Source organism: Haemorhous mexicanus, chromosome 11 (assembly GCF_027477595.1).
Source record: "Haemorhous mexicanus isolate bHaeMex1 chromosome 11, bHaeMex1.pri, whole genome shotgun sequence".
NCBI lineage: Eukaryota > Metazoa > Chordata > Aves > Passeriformes > Fringillidae > Haemorhous > Haemorhous mexicanus.
In genome coordinates this window covers 14,009,678-14,029,001 of record NC_082351.1, presented here as the reverse complement: position 1 = coordinate 14,029,001, position 19,324 = coordinate 14,009,678, and the positions used below count along the sequence as shown (strand labels likewise).

Genomic DNA, 19,324 nt, shown 5'->3' with positions numbered 1-19,324 from the left:
GACTGGAAGAGGTTTGGAAGCCCCAGATCAGTGGGAGTGGGTGGCTGGGATGCAACAGGAGAAATCCCAACTCATTTTGGCCTTGAGGATGAAGCTTTTAGATATTTTCCAGGCTGGACCCTGAAGCCACAAGAAGCCAAAAACTCCACATGTGGTCTCCAATATGAAACACTGGAGAAGGATAACACCTGGAGAAGATCAGTGGTCTCCAGACCACAGGGAAGTGAAGAGACAGCATGTGTACTTGCACCCCAGGCACCCCAGGGACCCTGAGGAGCTAATCCTGACCCCAGCACTGCCTCCCTGCTGCTGTCTCACAGCCCCAGCCTTGCTTCCTGTTGTGTCTGTGCAAAACCTAAAAAAAGACAAAAAAATAATTGCGGTGCCTGAAATGATCAGTGTAAATTACAGCCTGCAAATGCCAGCAGGGCAGTGGGAGAGGTGCTTCTTTGTTCTGTAGGAAGAGTCAGTTCTCACGGGAGAACCGAATTCCCTCTTGGAAGGGAATGCTCTCTCCCACACCAAAGAAAAAGTTCTGAAACTGAAGGTGATATTTTCGATGGATTCTGACTTGAACAAAGGAAAAAGGACTGGTGACAGGGGCTGTCTGCTTGGCACACATGGCATGCGAGCAGCTGAACTGCATTCATGGGAGAAGGAAGAGTGTACAGAGGGAAACAAATAACTGTACTACCAGAGGGGTTACAATGCCCAGAGCTCCTCAGTGTACAGAGATTAGCACCTGGTTTAAGTCATCACTGGAAGAGCTAGAAATTAGGACCTGGATCTCTTTCTGGGCACGGCAATGAGCTACTCCAGACCTTGTTGAGTCCTCTCCAGGACCTGCCAGGGGCAATGTGTGAGTGCTTCAGCCTCAGCAGTGACGGCTCACTCACCTGACCACAAAGACAGGCTCCTCACTACTGAAATAATGCACCCAGAAGGATCCTGCCATAGAACTTCTGAGAGGATACTGTGACTGTGCAAAGCCAAACCCTAGCTACAGTCACTGGCTGCTAAATCTGTCCAATTTTTGATTTTAACATCCAATCAGGATAAAAAAAAATAGAGAGAGAAAAAGAAAATTAAACTTGGCAGCAGCAGTGATGGATCCAGACAGTTATTGCAGCTCAGTTTTCCCTCCTGGTTTGATAGCAAAGACTGAGACATGCAGCCAGACACACAGACTGCATGAGGATGGTCCAGGACATGGAGGCCAAGAAATCCCACATGGAAGCACCAGCTGAAGCCCTGGGCAGTGTTCAGTGGTCCACGTGAGAGCCCTGCCTGGAAGGATCAGAGCTATAGGGTCAAACAGTGTTGTCTCCAGAAAGAAGTTTATTTCTAGGAAGCTCTGGCTTTTATGTTTGGGCTCCTATTGGTGGAGAATGCATCTCCTTAATGTCTGCCTAAACACAAAGGCTGATTTTTATTTGTTGTTTTGGATTTTTTTAAAAGACAGATATTTTTCAAAACTACGGCAATGTGAGACTCCAACACCAGAATCCCCAGAGAACTCCAGACTCAGTTACTGCCCTAATGTTGTGGAAGGCAGTGACCTCTCTTTGATGGACAAGATGACCAAATAAGTGACTGTTTGCTTTCTCACATCATAATCTTGGCTGTGAAGAACTGTGTGGCAATTCTAGTGTTCACAGAGCTAAGGGAGGACCTTTGGGAATTATTCCTATTTTAATTCTTACTTAAAGGTTTTGATTTGGGAATGGGAATTTTTTGGCTCCAAAAGCAAAAAAATTTTGGCTTCAAAGAAGCAATCAAATCTCCTTAGATTCTTGAGATTGCTCATTTTTACTGCATCTAGAAAATCAAGGATATAGAAAACAGAGGCTTAATTACAAAGCTTAGGGAAATAAATCTTATAGAGACACGATTGATTTGCTTAAATGCATCCTTCATCTTTGTGAATTTAGACACAACCACCTCTGCTGGGGAGCTGCAAGTGTAAGGAGGTCTAAGTGGCTGGGCTCATCCAGGTGTCTCCACCCAGAACACTCAGAGGGACTGGGCAGCATCCATGCCCCAGTCTGGCAGGTAACTGGCAGCAGAGCACATGCACAAGAAAGAATTCTGGGGAGAGAGAGCATGTCACAGCAATATTCAGACAAGCACAAGCAATGGCAAAAAGCAACCAGCTCTTTGGAGAACAACCAGAAGAGATGATTTCTGGTCTTTTCCCTGGGTTTCTCCCAGGCACAGCACAAGTCCCCAAGAAGAGGAGAGCTCAGATATCAACCCACAACAGCTCACACCTTGCACAGCTTCCAGGTGGCAGTGAACAGATCCCTGTGGAGCAAATGCTGTACTTGACCTCTTTTGTTCCACCTGGGGCTGTGCCAAGGAGTGGTGAGCAGGAGTGATGGAGGGGAGCTGGCAGCAACTCGCAAACTCTGCAACTCTGATATTTACAATAGAAACATGCATGTCTTGTTCCAGACCAACATCCTCTGTAGCTCAGGAAATGCCTTTGTGCCCTTTCCCACCATTGCTTCTCTTCCATGGTGCTTTTCTGCCCAGCTGTGCCTCGTTCAGCCTGCTCTGCCTCATGACACTGTCCCCTTGCAGAGGCTCAGCACTGACACAGGTAAGAGGCTGCCACCTAACACAGCCCCGTGCAGTGTGGGCACAGGCAGACCAGCACTGGCCTCCTCCAGTGTTTCCCTCACTGATGAACAAGCCAGCAATGTATAACCCAAGCTATTCCTGACAGCCTGTCCTTGGCTCTGTGGGCCAAGCCCTGGGAAGGGCTGGCTGCTCTGCACGTCTCTCTGCTGAGGTACAGGCGGCAGGGAGTCTGCTGGAGATGTCTGTCTCAGCTCACTTGCTAGGGAACAGGAATAATTCTCCATCAGACCTTCCCCTGCCAGCTCCCCTCCTGTTCCCTACAGCAGACTGACAATCTGGAGCATCCTGGGGAGCAGCAGAACCTTCCCCACGCTCGCTCCTCCAGAGCATTTTCAGACATGAAAGCAGAGCCAAGGGCCAGGATGGTTGCACTCCTGCAGGGGTCCTGGAGCAGGTCCTGCCCAGATAAGCCAGCCAGGCTAATGTGGTATATCAGAAGGGCAGGACCTCTGTGATTCTGCCTCCCTGAGCAGATCAGCAGGCAGGCACATCCCTGTGCCCTGCAAAGCCATCTCATGATTCACTCCTCTATGTCACCAGTTAAGCCACAACCCCAGGCACTGGCATGGCACCAGGAAGCTCAAGAGTCCTTCTGAAAGCACTGGCTAAGTGTCCTTCCCCAGCACTGCACCCTATCTCTCAGGCTCAGAAATTGCCTCAAGTACCTTGGTTTTGGGCCATACCATTCTATTTTGAAGCATAGCCAGTGCCTGGGTGTTGTCAGCCTGGTTATCCTCATGGCAAAGGGGCTCCATTTGGTGGCTCCTGACTTAATGATATCTAATTTAGCAGAAATGAAACCAAGTGACTTGAACTTGGCTGGATCAGACAGAACTGAGTCCCATCAACACAGGGGTGCTTGAAAGCTTAGCTCAGGTTTTTTTTCCCAGAGCTGCACATTTTCTCCCATCCCCCCTAGTCCTCTTGAAACAGCCAAACCAAGTAATTAAACCCCCCCACCTCCCCTCACACCCAGCACTTGGAAATAGAGATACACTGGGAGGAGGTTACCCACAACACTAAGGGAAAAACCACAAGGAAAGCAGCTCAGGGCCAACCTGAGCAAGGCAAGACAGGACCTGTGCATGAGAGGTTTGCACAGAGAACAGCCCACGTGCACTGAGCTGCAGCAGGGGATGACAAATCTGCTCTGCCATCAGCCTGGCTGGGTGAACCCACTCGTGTTTGCCTATGGGAGAGGGGGGGTTTGCATCTCCACAGGCACTGGGCTCACACAGAAGTGATGTTTCAGCCACAGTGATAAAGTACCATTGCAGGGCAAGATGAAGGGGTAGGGTGCAGCAGAGGGATGAAGGCTGCACCGTGGTCCATCGTCTTCCTCTTGTCCAGTACCTGGCTATAATACATCACATTCCTGTGGAGCCAGTGGAGGGATCCTACCAGTCTCTACCACACACACCGTCCTACCCAGAAATCTCCTCTTGTTTTCCTGGGAAGCTACTTAAGGCAAACTCCAAGCAGTCACAGATGGCTCCTGAAGGGTGATGGGGTACCCCATCCCCAGGACTCATTTTCATCCCATGTCTCTGCTGCTGAAGCACCCCAGTACCCCCTTCCCAGCCACAGCCCTCAGAGGAGGCTCCACAGGCACTGAACTGAGGTGGCACAGGCACTTCTGAGGAGGCACAGCAGTACAAACCTCTTAGCCAAGAGGGAAAGGAGCATTTTCCAAACTCCTTCCACCAAATGTATAAGCTCCACAGCTACCACCCCCTGGGACAAACCCTTCTGTAGCATTTTCCACCCCAAACCACACAGTTCCTACACACACAGATGTGAAGGCATTGGGGATCCCTGGACCTCACCATAACCAGGTGTACATAGGCAAGATGTCCAAGATTGCTTCCTTTGGGAAGGAGGTGTCACCCCCTAAAAAGAACACCCTTGTTTTCAGCAATCCCCCCCTTGCAGCTTCTCCAGAGTGCCAGGGCTGTGTGGCACAACTGGGTGGTAACGGCAGCCAGGCTCCCTGGCACTGACACCAGCCTTCCCCCAGCCAAGAAACACTCTCCTAAGAGGGGACAATGAGTCACTGTTTTACATGGATAACTCAATGGACTGCACTGCCTTTAGCAGGAAAAGTCATTCACTCCTCCAGGGATGTGGCTGCTGGCTGGAAGGCAGCAGCCCACGGGCAGGAGAGGGACAAGGGGTGTGCTGCCTTCAGAAGTGTTAACGAGGGTGTGGAAGAAGGTTCTGAGCTATTCTCTCTGGAAAGTGATGGATGGAAGAGCCATGCAAAGGGGTGACTACATGTCCTGCTCCCATTCCAGCCAGACACAACAGCCAGGCCTGCCAGAAGCAGCAGTGGTTGTGGTGAATGTCTGAGCGTGGAAACACACAGCCTCAGGGAACTGAGAGGTAGGACCAAAAATCCAAGCACACCTGCCTCCACTTGTGCCCAAGATCCCTGATATCTGTGCACAGTCATCTGCAGTCAGCATCCCTGTAAACAGGGCTCATGGGACTGGAATGCCTCTGGCATGCTGCAGTGGGGGATGGAGAGGCAGCAGAGCTGCATCACCTCTCTGACTGATATTGGGGCACTTGTCCCAGCCACACAGTGCAGATTACTCACAGCACAGACTCTCACACAGAAATCTGAGGGCTGACAGGCAAAGGGACAGCACAGAAGCCCCAGGCACATTAAATTAAGCAAAAAACTCACATGGTTTCCATCCTGCAAAGAGGCAAATGGATGCTCCCTGCTTCCTCAGTCTGGGGTTGCAGTGACCCATGCTCATGACTGTCACCTACCCACAACCACTTCCACACTCAGTGACTCATGCCAGATGCAGTAAATCCACAGACAGCTAACACAGAGAGGGCCAGCAGCATAAGGTGCCATTGGCACCAAGTGCCACCAGACTCCAGGTTTCTCCATCTGGATCCAGTTCAAGACAGACACATTGACTTTCATCAGAAAATGCCTCAGCCCAGCCTCTCAAGTGCTGTGGCAACCTTTGTGAGGCAGGCAGTGTCCCTGTGCCAAGAAGGGCACAGACACCTCCTGAGAGGGGACTGCAGCTGACCTGACCCCTCCCAGCCACGGGCTCCTCACAGCTGTCCCCTTTGCCACCAAAGGTCAGGATCTTCTCTTTTAGCTTGAACACCTCCCAGCCCTGCTCCTTGCCAGGAGTCACACCTGCACAGAGCCTTCTGACAGGTCACACATGGGGCTGGCACTGCCAGCACTACAGAAACATGATAACTAAACCTTATTTCACATCACCACTTCTTCCTCCACTGAGAGGATCCAGAAACTGCCTCTTCAAGGGGCAATTTCTCCATTCCCACTCCCCAGGATCTGCTGTGCCTTTGGCACAGTTCATGGCTGGAAACAGGACTCTGGGTTGCTGGGTGAGATCAGCCCCTGCCACACCACAGCCTGCGTGTCCCACAGCACCACGTGGGATGTGGGATGGGAGGGAGGGAGGCAGCGCTCCAGTGTTCAGAGCTACTTGGGTTTTGCTCCAAACCACTAAAAAAAGAGACATCTCTGCTGAAAGTGCTCCAAAGAAACACAGCAAGCACTGCTGACAGTATAGTCTCCACTGTCCATTTATATTAATGCTCTTACAGGTTTAGCAGAAACTTGGAAAGCTTGGAGCTGACTTTTCACTGCTCAAGGCATGCAAGAACTCCCAGATGAGCAAAGCCAGCATGACCCTGCGTGCAGCCCCCATCAGTGAGTGCCCTTTGGAGGGGCATTTGCCTGGCAAAAGAGACAATAGATTGTGTGTGTTTTGCTCCTCGTGCCTGGCTGACAAACCCAGCCCAGAGAGCTTCACATCTGCCGTGCACACTCAGCACTCTGCAGCTAAGCCAGGCTGAGGCACGATCCAGCACTGAGGGGTTTGCAGCCAGCTCTGTCTCTCTGCCTTCCATCTGCTGCACACAAAGCTCAGGCAGCAGCCACAGAGGTGGCTCTGGGGTTTGAGGGGGTGTCATCTGATGGATGTTTTTTTAAGCTGCTACAAAAAGAACATTAAACTCCTGACGTGAGACAGGGTCAGAACATCCTGCACTAGTTTAGATTTCTACTGCATGTCACACACACTGGGCAGGAAAATAATTATCTTTCTAACTTTACTTTTTTGCCTTTCCTTTTATATTTTTTTTTCCCCTAACTGGATGCTTCTCAGGTTTTAACTGCCTGGAAGAGACCTCTGAAATCTGAAATTCCTGGTCTGTCCAGGCTTTAGCCAGCTGCCTACTGTTAAGGGAGTGCTGGCTGTACCCAAGCCAGGGCAGGGACTGGCTGCCACTCATTCCAGAAGTGACTGTGATTCAGAGATCTGGCTTCTGGACATGCTTTAAAACCACTTGTGCATTACTCTTGATGCTCAAGATCCTGGAAAGTTTACTTAGGAAGAAGTTATTGCCAATGCCATTAGGAAGATATTAAACTTATATGAAGAGCCTCCTTGTTTTCTATAAAGCTTCATGAAAGATCTTTCCTCTTTTGGCTCCCACTTTCTTGCACAGCTTACTTTGTCTTTATGTTTCTAAAGATAATTTTTCTTCATTTCTCACTGATGACACATCTTGGACTGTCACAGTGCCACCAGCCATACCCAGGCTCAGGGGCTGGCACAGCTGGGCCTTGGCTGCGTGGCTCACTCCTCCCCAGAGGCAGGGATGGCTCAGGCTCTGTTTTTCAAGAAAGGCCCCCTTATTCCCATTTAGTCAAGCTGAGTCAAGGATCAGCCAGGGAAACTCCAATCAAGTGATGGAAAATGGTGACAGTTATAGGGTTAGCTCACAATAAATCATGCAGAAAGGGAAAGAAAGAATCCAGCTGCTTCAAGGAGCATGCCAAATGCCCCAGCATCATCTGTGGGGATCATATTAGGGACAGAGCCAATGGCAGCTGGTCTGGACACTCTGCCCCATTCAATGCAGGGGTTCTTCCTAAACCTTCATGTCTCCTTAGCAGCAGGAGGCTCTGCTCACCTGGTACCAGCCTGAGGCAGATGCCAGGAAGGTTTTACAGAAGGATCACAGGCATTTTAGCTGGAGGGATGTATTTTGCTGGGGCAGGGTCCCTAGGTCTCTACTGTCACAAGGACTGCAATTAAGATCTTTATAGGAAACAGAAAATTAACAATATCCAGCAGGAACACAGCCTCTGTGAGCAAATAAAGTATTTGTGTGTAAGCACCATGCAATCTTCTGTTTCCAAATGGTTAATTCCTCTCATAAGCCAAGCTAGAAGCTTTCCAAGAGCAATTTCTCTTCCCCATTACGCCTGTCATTCTCCTGGCCCCAGTTGGCTGCTTGCATTTATAATTCAAGCCTGAACTGCCAGCATTTCCATTCCTTGTCAATAAACTCCTCCTTTGCAGCCTGCTGCCTGAAGGAACTGCAGAAGAAGGGCTTGCACCAGCAAACAGCCCTTTGTCAGGATGGGCAGGGGCTGATTTTCCCTGGGCAAGGGAAAACCAGAGATCCACCTCTCCCAAAACCCCTGCTGGTGTGGTGTCCCTACCCCTGCAGGTCCCCTTCTCTGGGCAGGCTGGGGCAGCCCACAGCTGCTCACACAGCACCACGAGCTGCCAAGCCAAGGGACCATCTGCAGCAGCCTCTGCCTCCTGCTCACCTGCTGGGGCCATGGCAGGCCAGCGTGCAGGGGACCAGGCTGGGCTTGCTCAAAACCTGCTCGACTCAGCTCTGGTCTGTTTGTGCCCCCTGCACACAGGCCACCTGCACAGGTACAACAATGTCAGATGGCTCAGCTTGCCTGCTGAACATGTCTCAAGCCATCTTCTCACCTCTGTGCATCTGGGATTGATGAAAGCCTCCACAAGCTGATCTGAGAAAAAGTGCCCACTCAGAAAACTCTTCCCAGGGTAGCACCTTGCATGCAGCCATCCCTCCCTGGCTTTGCTTCATGGCTCTCATCCCTCTGCTCCCAGCAGAGCCAGCTGAGGGCTGTGTCCTGCCTTTCTAAATGACACAGGTCATTAGCTGTCTCAAGATACACAACAAGAGGCTTCACAAAGAGTTAAAGAGATGCATGAGCTCACAGAGGAGGAGAGGAGTGAATTACAGCCTGCTGGAGACTTGGGAGAACCATCTCTGAGAACCATCTCCAGCACATACAGTCCCACCACACAGCCCCTCGTGCCTCCTTCTGCTGCATTTAGTAATGACCACTGCCTGAGGCCTCCAAAGAGCCCTGTCTCCCCAGCCAGCATGTTCAGCAGGGGACACAAACACCAGTGCCACCACAGCTCTGGGCACAACAGATTGCTGCTGGCTGCTTTTCTGAGTGGCTGTTGGATTTAACTCTTCCTGAGAGTGGCTGCTGGCTCTGGAGACATCCCTTTCCTTTTCACAGGGAGTGAGCAAGCTGTGATGGGGACCTCAGGAAGAAGGGAACTTGGAGGCTTGTGTCTACACCATCCAGCAGCAGCTGTGGGCTACTGAAGCAAAACTCCACCAGCGTCAATTCAGCCTTGTCTGGGTCTCACAGTGCCTGTGTCTGCTGATCCTATTAAGCTAAAGGGAAATCAATCTCCCTGATACTGCCAGGAGTAAACTTGGAAGAGAGCCAGCTATGAATATGCTACCCCTGCACCCTTGCCAAAAGGAAGGGCCTGGCTCTGTAGATATGTGCAGGACTGAACTCGCTGCCTTCTCCTGCCATGGGGAAATCTGCCTGTGCAGAGGCTCCCGTGGCAGGCAGAGCCCCAGTCTGCAGGGCAACACAGTACAAACAGGGTGGGGAGCTGCTGAGGAGCTTCTGACCTCTGGCTAGTTTGTGCTGATTTCTCAGGTCCCTGCTTTGAAGAAAGCCCTCCAGAATAGGCAAGGCAGCCCCAGGGACACCCACACTCGGCAGCTCTGAACAAACATCACCTTTGAACCTCACATCAATATTACCCATCTTCCTGCCAGGTCAGTGAAGCAACATCTGGCCAGAGATCAGGCTTGGGTTGGGTTCCACATGAGCAGTGAGGCTGCAAGCTCACAGGGAGAGAGAGCACTGCAAGGGATGGCTCCAATCTGCTGCTGCTCCCTCCCTGGAAGAGCTGGGAAAGCAGCCAGGAGATGGAGGGCTATAAATCAAGTGGCATTTACATGGAGAAGGAAAAGCTGTGAGCATGTTGTGACTGGAGGCCAGGACTCATGATCTCAGCATCCCTCTGTACCACAGGTGACAAGCTGATGGGAAGGGACCTACAGGCCCTGTGCACTGCTGTGAAGATCCAAAACTTTAATGGCACATCTCCTTGCATGGGTACCATGGGTAGAGATGCAAGCACCTGCTCATCTGCCATGGCCAGGCTAGAGGCTTCCTCATCTGTCACCAAGGCAACACCTTCAGAGACATTCTGTGGGGAGAAAACAGCTTCAAGTCCAGTTGGACATGCTCTGAGGGAGTCTATGAAAATTAAGTCCAATTGTGAAAAAGCACCAGAATCAGGTGCTTCCTCAGCACAGCAGGTCCCACTCCTGTGCTCAGCATGGTTTGTGTACACAGCCCTGTAACAGACACACACCAGCACACACAAGCCTGGGGAATTGTGGTTTGCAGCATCTCACAGCTGCCAAAGCAGCTTCACAGTGTGACACCACCCCGAGGGTTCAGTGACCAGGGCTGCAGCACTGCTGGGAGCACTGAACACCTCTGCCATTCCTTGCTCCAGTGTATCAGGGATCACTGGTAAGGTGAAGGGGAGGTGGGACATGCCAACAGACAGAGAGGCAAGCAGGACCCCAAAGAGCCAGGCCAGGGCTGCTGACAGGGCTGGGGATGGCTGGTGCCTGGGGAGCCCTGCTGTAGGTCAGGAAGCTCTCCTCACAGCACAGGGAAGGACCTGAGGTGGCACAGGACAGCATGTTCAAGTGGGACAGAAAAATCAGCAGACACGGAATCCACACACCCTCAAAACCAGGTTCTCAACCATTTTCAACACCCAAGGGTGATTCTCCTCTCAGCAGAGCTGCCAGAGGATGTGGCTTGTGTGGTCAGGCTTTCGTGCACTGGCAGACAGTGACGAGCCACCTCAGCTGAGGATGTAGTTGCAGAACCCAAGGGTGCTGGAGCTGCTACAGCCCTATCCAGAGAGGAGAAACCCTGCTTTCTTCTCCCAGGAAAGGCCAACTCCAAGCCCTTCCCAGCCAAATTCCCATCACTCTGCCTGCACATAAATTTACAACTATTTATTTAGTCAAAGCTCATCCAAATATTAAGAGCTCAGGGGCACTGTGGGAAAACAGGAGCTGGCAGAGCAGGCAGCCTGCTCCTCCAACAGGAGGCTGCAGGAATTCCCCACTGGCTGGTTCAAGGCTGGACAACTCCATGCCCTGAAGCTAAATGTGTTCAGTGCCAGCAAGCTAAAGGGAGTGGACTTGTGCAAGGATCTCTGAGGCAAGGATCACCAAGTCCAGAAACAAACCTGAGGCAGATCTTTGCCTCAGGTGGGAGGTGGAAAAGGTTACAATGCAGGGACCTTCAAAAAGCCTACAGACCCCAGACATCCCATTAAGGGCTGCTGCAAATGGTCTGGGAAGAAATGAAACTTGCTCAATAGCATTCAAAAGAAATGCTGGAAGAGAGCTCAGCTTCCCTCTCACTTGCCCTCTCCCTGTCCAGCAGAAGCCAGCATAAAGCTGTCCCCACATCAAGAACTGGCAGGTCACAAGGACAGCACCAGGTCCACGATGGAGCTCCAGTGTCATGACAGTGGCCCTGATCCCATGTGGTGCCCTCACACAGCCTTTCATCAGCTTTTCAGACTGAAAACCCTTACTTTAGGCAGTGCCCAGGGTGAGTCACAGCAATGTGTGGGGCTGATTCAGAGACCCATTTGCCAGCGGTAGGGGAGTGTGTGCACAGGGCAGTGTGTGTGTGTTTGCTTTTTGCAATCACTGTCCTGTCTGTGGGGCTCAGACTGAAAACTCACTCAGGGCACTGCTGATCTCTGACAGATTCAGCCCACCAAGAGGGGAGCAGAGATTTGTGGCTGTCAAGTGGTGGGGTGACAGTTCAGGATGTCAGCCACTGCAGGAACCAGCCCTGCTGCCTCCTGCAGACACTGCAGAGGTGCCAGTGCCTGGCTGCTGCTGCTGCTGCAGCCCCCGGGGTGAGCAGCCAGCACAGCCCAGCTCCTGACAGCACGAGCCTGGCAGAGGCAGTGTTGGTGTCATTTGTGTACAGGATCCAAGGCACACAGAGCCATGTCTCACACTGTGTCCTCTGGCTCCCCTTCCCTTCCCTGTCCCCATGAAGGACACACTGGGTGTCCCTCAGAGCATCGTGCTCTCCCTCCAGCACAATGAATGAAGCATCACCTCTGCTGCCCAGCTCATTAACCTGCAACAGAAACAAAACCAGCCCCATGGCCCAGTGCAATCTCCTACACTGAGTGTTCTCCTGTGAAGGACACGCAGGAAGACTCCACCCAGGCAGTGGCCACCCAGCTCCTGGGGATACAGAGAAACTCCATCTTCTCACCTCTGCCCAGGTAGGCCTTTGACTTAGACTGAAATTTTTGGAAAATGGAGAACAGAGCAAGAAGAGACATTTGGGGGTTGAACCTGATTTATCAGAACTCTACAACTGACTTTAATGGGTAATTTACTAGAATGACACAGCATACAAACCTGCAACAGTAAAAACTGGCACAGCTGGAATAAATCACAAGAGCCAGCCATGAAGCAAGGATCCCAGCATCTAGAAATGGCCATCAGGGATGGGGGACAACCTCATAGGGTAGCAGCATATACAGGGGGCATTTAGCAATATCTTCCTACCATCCAGCTTTGCTAGGAGGATTTTACTGCCAAGGGGGGAGTTCCATTTGAAAAAGGGAAAATTAAAATATCTATGTGAATCAGTGGGGAAATTTCAGAGAGCTTGTGGTTGAATACAGACCTGTCCCACAGCTGCAGATCAAGACAGGAGACAGAGACAGAGTGTCCCAGTTCACAGCACTGCAAGCTCTGCAGGTACAGGTACAGGTATGGGAGAGAACAGACTGGTCTAAACTGGGCAGCAGAGCCTGGGAGTGTAGGGTTCAACTCCCCATTGACATCAGTCACTCCCCTCCATCCATGGCAAATTTTTCTGGGGGGAAAAAGTACCTCCAGCTCCTAGGGTAGGCCCATTTGTCCCTGTTTTCACTTTCAGTGCACACTGTGCCATGCAGGCACGACCAAGGCACAGTGGTGTTAAACCCAGGACTTTCTGGCCACCAGAGCTGCTCTGTGAGATGTCTCCCCCTTGGCTGACTGCTAGTAGTCCTTAACTGCCTTTGAACATGGAAAGTTTTGGGCTTTTGCCCAGCTGTGCCTGAAAGGCTCAGAGTGAAACATCCCCCCTTGGCCCCTCAGAGGTATTTGGGGACCTAAGCTCTTCTTTGGGTACTCAGCTCCAAGGGGCAGTACTGGGAGTTAAGTGTCTAATGCCTTTGTAGCTCCTTGGCTTCTGATAGAGTCGTGGGAAAGACAGATGTGTTTGCACTGGAATTAAGATGGAGGGTTTGTCTTGCTCTCTGTTCAGATGCTTGCAGAAACCAAGGACCAAGAAATAAACCCAGAGCATAAAAAATACCAACACCCTCAGGAGAGCCCTGACCACTGCACCAGCACTCATCTCCCAGCCTCGGACCTCACAGCCCTGCTCCAGCACAGGCAAAGCCCTCCTGGTGCTGTTTTTGTGGAGTTCTTACTGCAGCACATTGGAGTTTTATGTGTGGGGACAAATTGCAGGTGCATGGTGCTGCCAGAGAGGAAGAGCCAGGCTGAGATGCCAGAGGAATGTGGGGCCAGGAGAGGCTGGATCCAGCCAGCAGAGCCACCGGGACACGAATCTCTCCGGCAGGGACAGAGTTAACTCCGGGTGTGCTAAGCCCACTCCTTTCCCCTCCAAAACCTCTTGCATGTATCAGAGATTCTCAGGAAACTGCATAAAGCCAAGAAACACTAGAGAAAGCATTCCTCATGAAAAGCCTGGCCCTCAGGAGCAGATGGGCTTCATTACTGCCCTGCTCTCAGCACCGGACGCATGGATTCTGCTACCCCAACAGGTCATGGATGGAGTGCTTCATGTCTTTTCCAAAACCAGCAGATCTGAGGGCATCCAGCCTGTGTTTGCCAACATCTTGGCTGACAAATGTCACTGTACTTTGAGCACTGGCTCCTCAAAAGGAAGGGGCTGCATCATGAGCATCACGATACTATGACTGGGAAAATGAGCTGGGGACAACTGCCCCATGAAGAAACAAAATTGAAATTGAAATGAAACGAAATGAAATGAAGTAAGAGAAAGAGAAAGAGAAAGAGAAAGAGAAAGAGAAGAGAAGAGAAGAGAAGAGAAGAGAAGAGAAGAGAAGAGAAGAGAAGAGAAGAGAAGAGAAGAGAAGAGAAGAGAAGAGAAGAATCAACACCATCTGAAGATGGCTTGATTTGTCATGCCTGCCCGTGCTGCAGCCTTAGCCAGGGTAAAAGCAGCATCTCCCTGGTTATCTGGAAGGCTGAGGACATGTGTCAGAAAGCTGCAGGCACGACCCAGGCTCAGAGCATTCACTGGCCAAACCCCGCACACGTCCCAAGGCAGCGGCTGAATTTCGGCCTCCAAATACCTTTAAACAATAGTGAGGAACTGAGGGCTAAAATAGGCTCTTTCCTGTTCTGAAAAAAAAATCCCTGGTTTTAAAAGGTCTGCTAATATTTAAGTGTGTATTCATCACCATTCATGCCAGGTCTAGGTGCAGTTGTAGGTTCAGGGACCAGAGTTCTGCGGGTCAAATCACTTATCAACTCTACAATCTCTGTAATAATTTGTATCCCTCTGAAGGGACCAATCTTTAGGCACAGAGATGAAGCTGACTAAGATCAATACATTTGGAACAATGGGAAGCAAGAGTTTTTCCAAGATCTGCTGGTCCTGAGGGGTGTTGAGCTGGGCAATTGAAACCACCTGAGAAATGGCAGAGAGTGGTGGCAGTGGTGTCTTCCATATCCACCTTGGCACATCAGAGGGCTAACAAAGATGGTGAGGGAGTTTCCTACCTGTGATATCTGTTGCATGTGTTGAGGTGGCTTCTGGCATTGCTGCTCATCCTCCTGCAACACCCCAACCCTTCTCTCTCAGGCTGGTGAAGGGGTTGGAGAAGGCTTTGCTCTATCAGAGCTCAAAGGAGACCGAGCTGGTTGATACAGGAGCAGATAAGGATGGAGAGAGGGCTCTCACTGCTTTCTCACTTGGAAAGCTTTCTGGGATAGGATCACAACCCTGGCACTTCTGGTATCTCTTGTTGTGAAAGAGTCAGGCCAAAGGCTGAGGACATCTCACCTGCAAGGCCCCGTGAGGTCCAACAGCTCATGCTGACAGCAGGTAGTGAAACAACATGGGGAGTGCAGAAGCCAGCACAGAGTAAATGTTGCTAAAAAGACCTAAGAAACAACAGCTGGATGCTGCAAATGGACAGAACCAGAGCAGAAATAAAGGAGCCCTTTGAGATTGAGAGCTTTTCCTTCATCCTTATTGGAGAAAATCTGCCAGCTCTCCAGATGTCACTACACTCTGCTTACTCACAGTTGCCCCAAAGACATACCATTGGGGTGGCCCCACAGTACTGCCCTGCAGAAACCTCAGACCAGATGAACACAAAGCCTTAAGACCTGCCACTCACCTCCCTCTACCTCCCTCACATGTTCCCCCTTCCCTCTATCCCTCATCTGTACTACCAGAGTAATCCCACCTCCCCCACTGTTGCTAAAATCAGTGTGGTCCCCCTGAGAACAGCAGTGACCAAAGCTCTGATGCAGACAAGGAATGGCAGCCTCCAGTATCTCCTGCTGTGCCAGCCTAGATGTGCTGCCAGCAGAGTGAGATGAAATACCAGCCTGGGAGCCCTGCTGTGCATCCTCACCTCCATGCAGAAAATGTACAGCAGGCACAAGTCAGCACAGCTCACGGTGTGCTGCTCCTGCCAGGAACGGCAGAGGAACATCAGCTCAGACAAGGGATAACACTCATGCCAAGGCCAGACAGGATCTCCTGGATGGCTGTGGGGTGACAACAGTACAGCCAAGGACTCCTGGTGCCCCTCAACTCCCCCCTGAGCCCAGCTGAGACAGCCTGAGGCTTGCCTGGGAGCTGAGCACACTTGCCCATGCCACCAGCCCAGGTGCAGGAGGTGCTGAAAGGTGACAGCTCCAGGTAAACCCCAGAACTACCCACTGTGGCATGATGTGGAAGGTCCAGGGCCAATGTGCTCAGCACCACCTCAACACCTTCCTGCAATGCCAATGTCCTGCCCTTGGCCATGTACCTGGGAGCCTGGAGCCACAGCTGGTGGCCAACAGGACAGACAGGTCACCACCGACCAGAAGCAAGCAGGGGACAGTCCATGGCACAGCTCCAGCCCAGGGCAGTGAGGGGCTACAGACCCCGTGTCTGCTCACCAGTACAGCCAGCAGGAAGGAAAGGCAAAATAACCCACCAGGGCCACAAAGGAGGCACACCAGCCCACCACCCTCTGGAGCACCAAGACCTGTCCCACCCCTCTGGCAAACACACTGAGCCATTCCTGCCTCCAGAGGTTCAACAGGGAATTCTGCCACGGCCTGCAGTACAGACTAATTCAGCCCACCACCAAAATAACCAACTCAGCAGCATTTAGGAGCAGTTATTTCAGCACAGGCTGGTGTGTGGGTGTTCCTGAGGCAGAACAAGAAAGCCTTATTCCAGCCCAGCCATGGAGCTCAGCACAAACCACTCCATGCACAACTGTCCGGGTGGAGCTGTAAGTGGGCAATGCAGCCAGAGTGAATAATTCCTGCTCCCTGAGCTGAGTGAGCCCTGAGCACTCTCAAGCTTAAAGGTTTCTGGTTGTATCATCATTCTCCCCATTCCTTGTCCTGGTCACAGGAAGGTTTGGTCTCTATGTGCCATTAGCAAGGATTAATTCAGCATATTCCATGTAATGGACTGTGGGTGGCCCAGGGAAGGCAACCTGCTCAATCCTTCTAATGATGGAGAAAGGATCTGACTGCTCCTGGGGGGAACTCATAGCATTGCTTCCTTTTTTTTTTCCTAGCATTTTTCTTCATTATTATATAAAAACCAAATGACACCAGACAACCAGAACTCCAAATAACCCCCAGGCAGACATCACTTTAAAGATGACATTTTCATTTGCAAATTGTTTACCTATTATTGTAACTTATAACTTCTAAAATTCAAGCAATTGGCCTCAGTTTGTTTTCCTTTGGGCTAAAAAATGCAGTAATCTGTAGCTTGCTTCTTTTTTGTATATGGTAATGACCTTTCCTCTGCTAGTGTTTCTCACTGATCTGAAGAGGAAAGGAAAAACTGTAAACTGAAAAATAATAAGGGAAAGAAATGGCACAGAAATGAAGGCTGGACCCAGGGAGACAACAGTGTGGCTAGAAAATAAACTGGTGTTAGAGAACATGAATACTGCTTTAACTCACCTCTTTATTGAACCTAAAGGGGCAAATCTGCAGAGGGCATCCACATCCTCACAAAAGGGCTCCCACAGAGTGACAAACATTACTTGGTTCCAGGAGTTGGAGATCCCTACCTCAGACCTATCAGCATCTACAGGAACTTTCGAAAACCACACTTGCCTCACGTGAAAGAATAGATTTGCAGGGCATTGCATTAGCATACCAGACCCAAATTCCCTCCAGTGCCTCATGAGACACCACCACCATTACCATCACCTGGTTTGCTCTGACCTCACAAGAACTCTGTATGAAACTGGGTTGAGATCAGGTGAGGAATTAAAGTCAACCAAGCACAGAAAGTTCCGCTGACTCAGACCAGCGGAATCTCTATTTTGAAAACCAGAGCCCTGAAAAAAGTTATGTTTTCCAGTCAGATGCTAGAAAGCATATCCAGTGTAAAACACAATCATCTCTTCATTAGCACCCCTGGAGATTAAAGCTGATTCAATGCTGCACTTATTACTGAGCAGCCCCAACACTAAAATATGATGCATAAATAATTTCCTTAAGAAAAGAAAAAGTTACTAAGGAATACAATACTGATTATGGTCTTCTGGGATTTCTGAATTCATCTGACAAGCTTCACATGCTCATCTAGAAATAACAAATGCTTGCTCGACACCCAACTCCTTTTCAATCTTACTCAGCCAACAAGTTATGCCTTTTGTATTTTTAGGAAAAAACACATTAAAGTGATGGAGCAGCCCCTATAAAAGGAAAATCACATTTCATTTAGTCTACACTGATAAAATTCCATTAACGTTTCAGTCAAGTTAGTCTTCTGCATTTTAAGATGTAACTCTAAAGGCCCCATTGATGGATTGCTGCTGTACTCAGAAAACATTAGTACATTGTTAAAACGGCAGCAATTACCCAAAAACATCTCGTAGGAAAGAGGAACTAATTTTCCCAAAGGAGCAGAAAAGGCAGGGAAATAAATTATCCCCCAAGTACAAAACGGTTCAGATTTTAGTTCAGAATTGTTTCCCAGCTTGCGAGAAATTTCTAAGAGCACACACACGAGAAGTCCCTTGAGCCATCCAAAGTCTCCCAGGAACTTTAGTGACCGTGGCTATGAATGGGCACTCGCGGGAGAGCAGCTCCCCTCTCCCGTCCCGACCCCGCTCAGCCTCGGGAGGGCTGCACGAAGCTGCGCACAGAGCTCACCACGGCTTCGTGCCCCGCAGGGACAGCGAACAGGACAGCGCCCCGAGAGAAGGCGCCTTTGGCAAGGGGACACGGGCGTCAGTCACTGCGGAGCGCCGGCACCGGGACGGGAGCGCCGCTCGCACCGCGCCGAAGTTGGATGGGCTCAGCCGAGCGATGGGCAACGCCGGCGACTTCCCCGGCGGGCACAACTTCAGCTCGCCGGGGACCGGCCGACACCCGAGGGGCTCCAGGAGCGGGGAAGGGCTGCCCGCCGTGCCCCGCTCCCCTCTCCGCCCGCCCGCCACGGCCGGGGGACCCTCCTGGAGCGCGGCGCCCGCGGACCCACCTGGGCTGAGGCTGCTCTGGAAGTAGAAGAGGACGAGCAGGAGCGAGCCGAGGCCGGCGGCCAGCGCCAGGCGCGGCGCTCGGCTCCGCCGCATCCTCGGCCGCGGCTGGCGGCGCAGCGCAGCGCCCGCGGCCCCGGCCCCGGCCCCGGCCCGCCGAGCCCCGCCGGGCGCCGCCGCCGCCCCGCCCCGCGCCCGCGGCCCCGCGCCCGCCCGCAGGAAGTGACACGGGGCGGCTCAGCCGCCGCCACGGGAACTTCGCCCCCCGAGAGCCCCGCGGCGCCGGCAGCGGCTCGGCCCGGCCGCGGGGGCGGGGGCCGGGGGGGTTTCCTCGCCCGGTGCCGTGTCCGCACCCTGCCGGCGCTCGGCAGTGCGCACTTCCCTGCCCGGCTCCCGTCGCGGCTCTAGGACTCCCCGACGGGAAAAGGGAGTCGCTGGTGTGGTGGCAGGGTCGGGAGTTTCCTGATGACTTTCCTCTGCACGGTCAGTACTTCGGAAGCATCGCAAAGTTTCGTGACCTTAAAATACACGTGGCCTTAAAATACACCTCTTCCTTTTTTTTTTTTTTTTTTTTTTTCATATTTTTTTGGCTACCCCCTGCCCTGCAGTCTTTTACTGAAAGCAATAATGCTTCTGACTAATTCCACCTCAAGCAATAAATTTCTGTAGAAGGAGGA

The 19,324-nt window shown here is 51.5% G+C and overlaps 1 protein-coding gene across 1 annotated transcript in view; it reads right to left on the bottom strand.

Annotated features, from left to right (window-relative positions):
- CHST13 (carbohydrate sulfotransferase 13) overlaps window positions 1–18,771 on the bottom strand; it is a 28,841-nt gene extending 10,070 nt beyond the window's left edge. Inside the window, exon 1 of the mRNA XM_059856543.1 lies at window positions 18,650–18,771. Coding sequence (XP_059712526.1) covers window positions 18,650–18,743 — 94 coding nt within the window. The 5' untranslated portion in view covers window positions 18,744–18,771. The remainder of the gene's footprint in view (window positions 1–18,649) is intronic.
- Window positions 18,772–19,324: the final 553 nt, after the last annotated feature.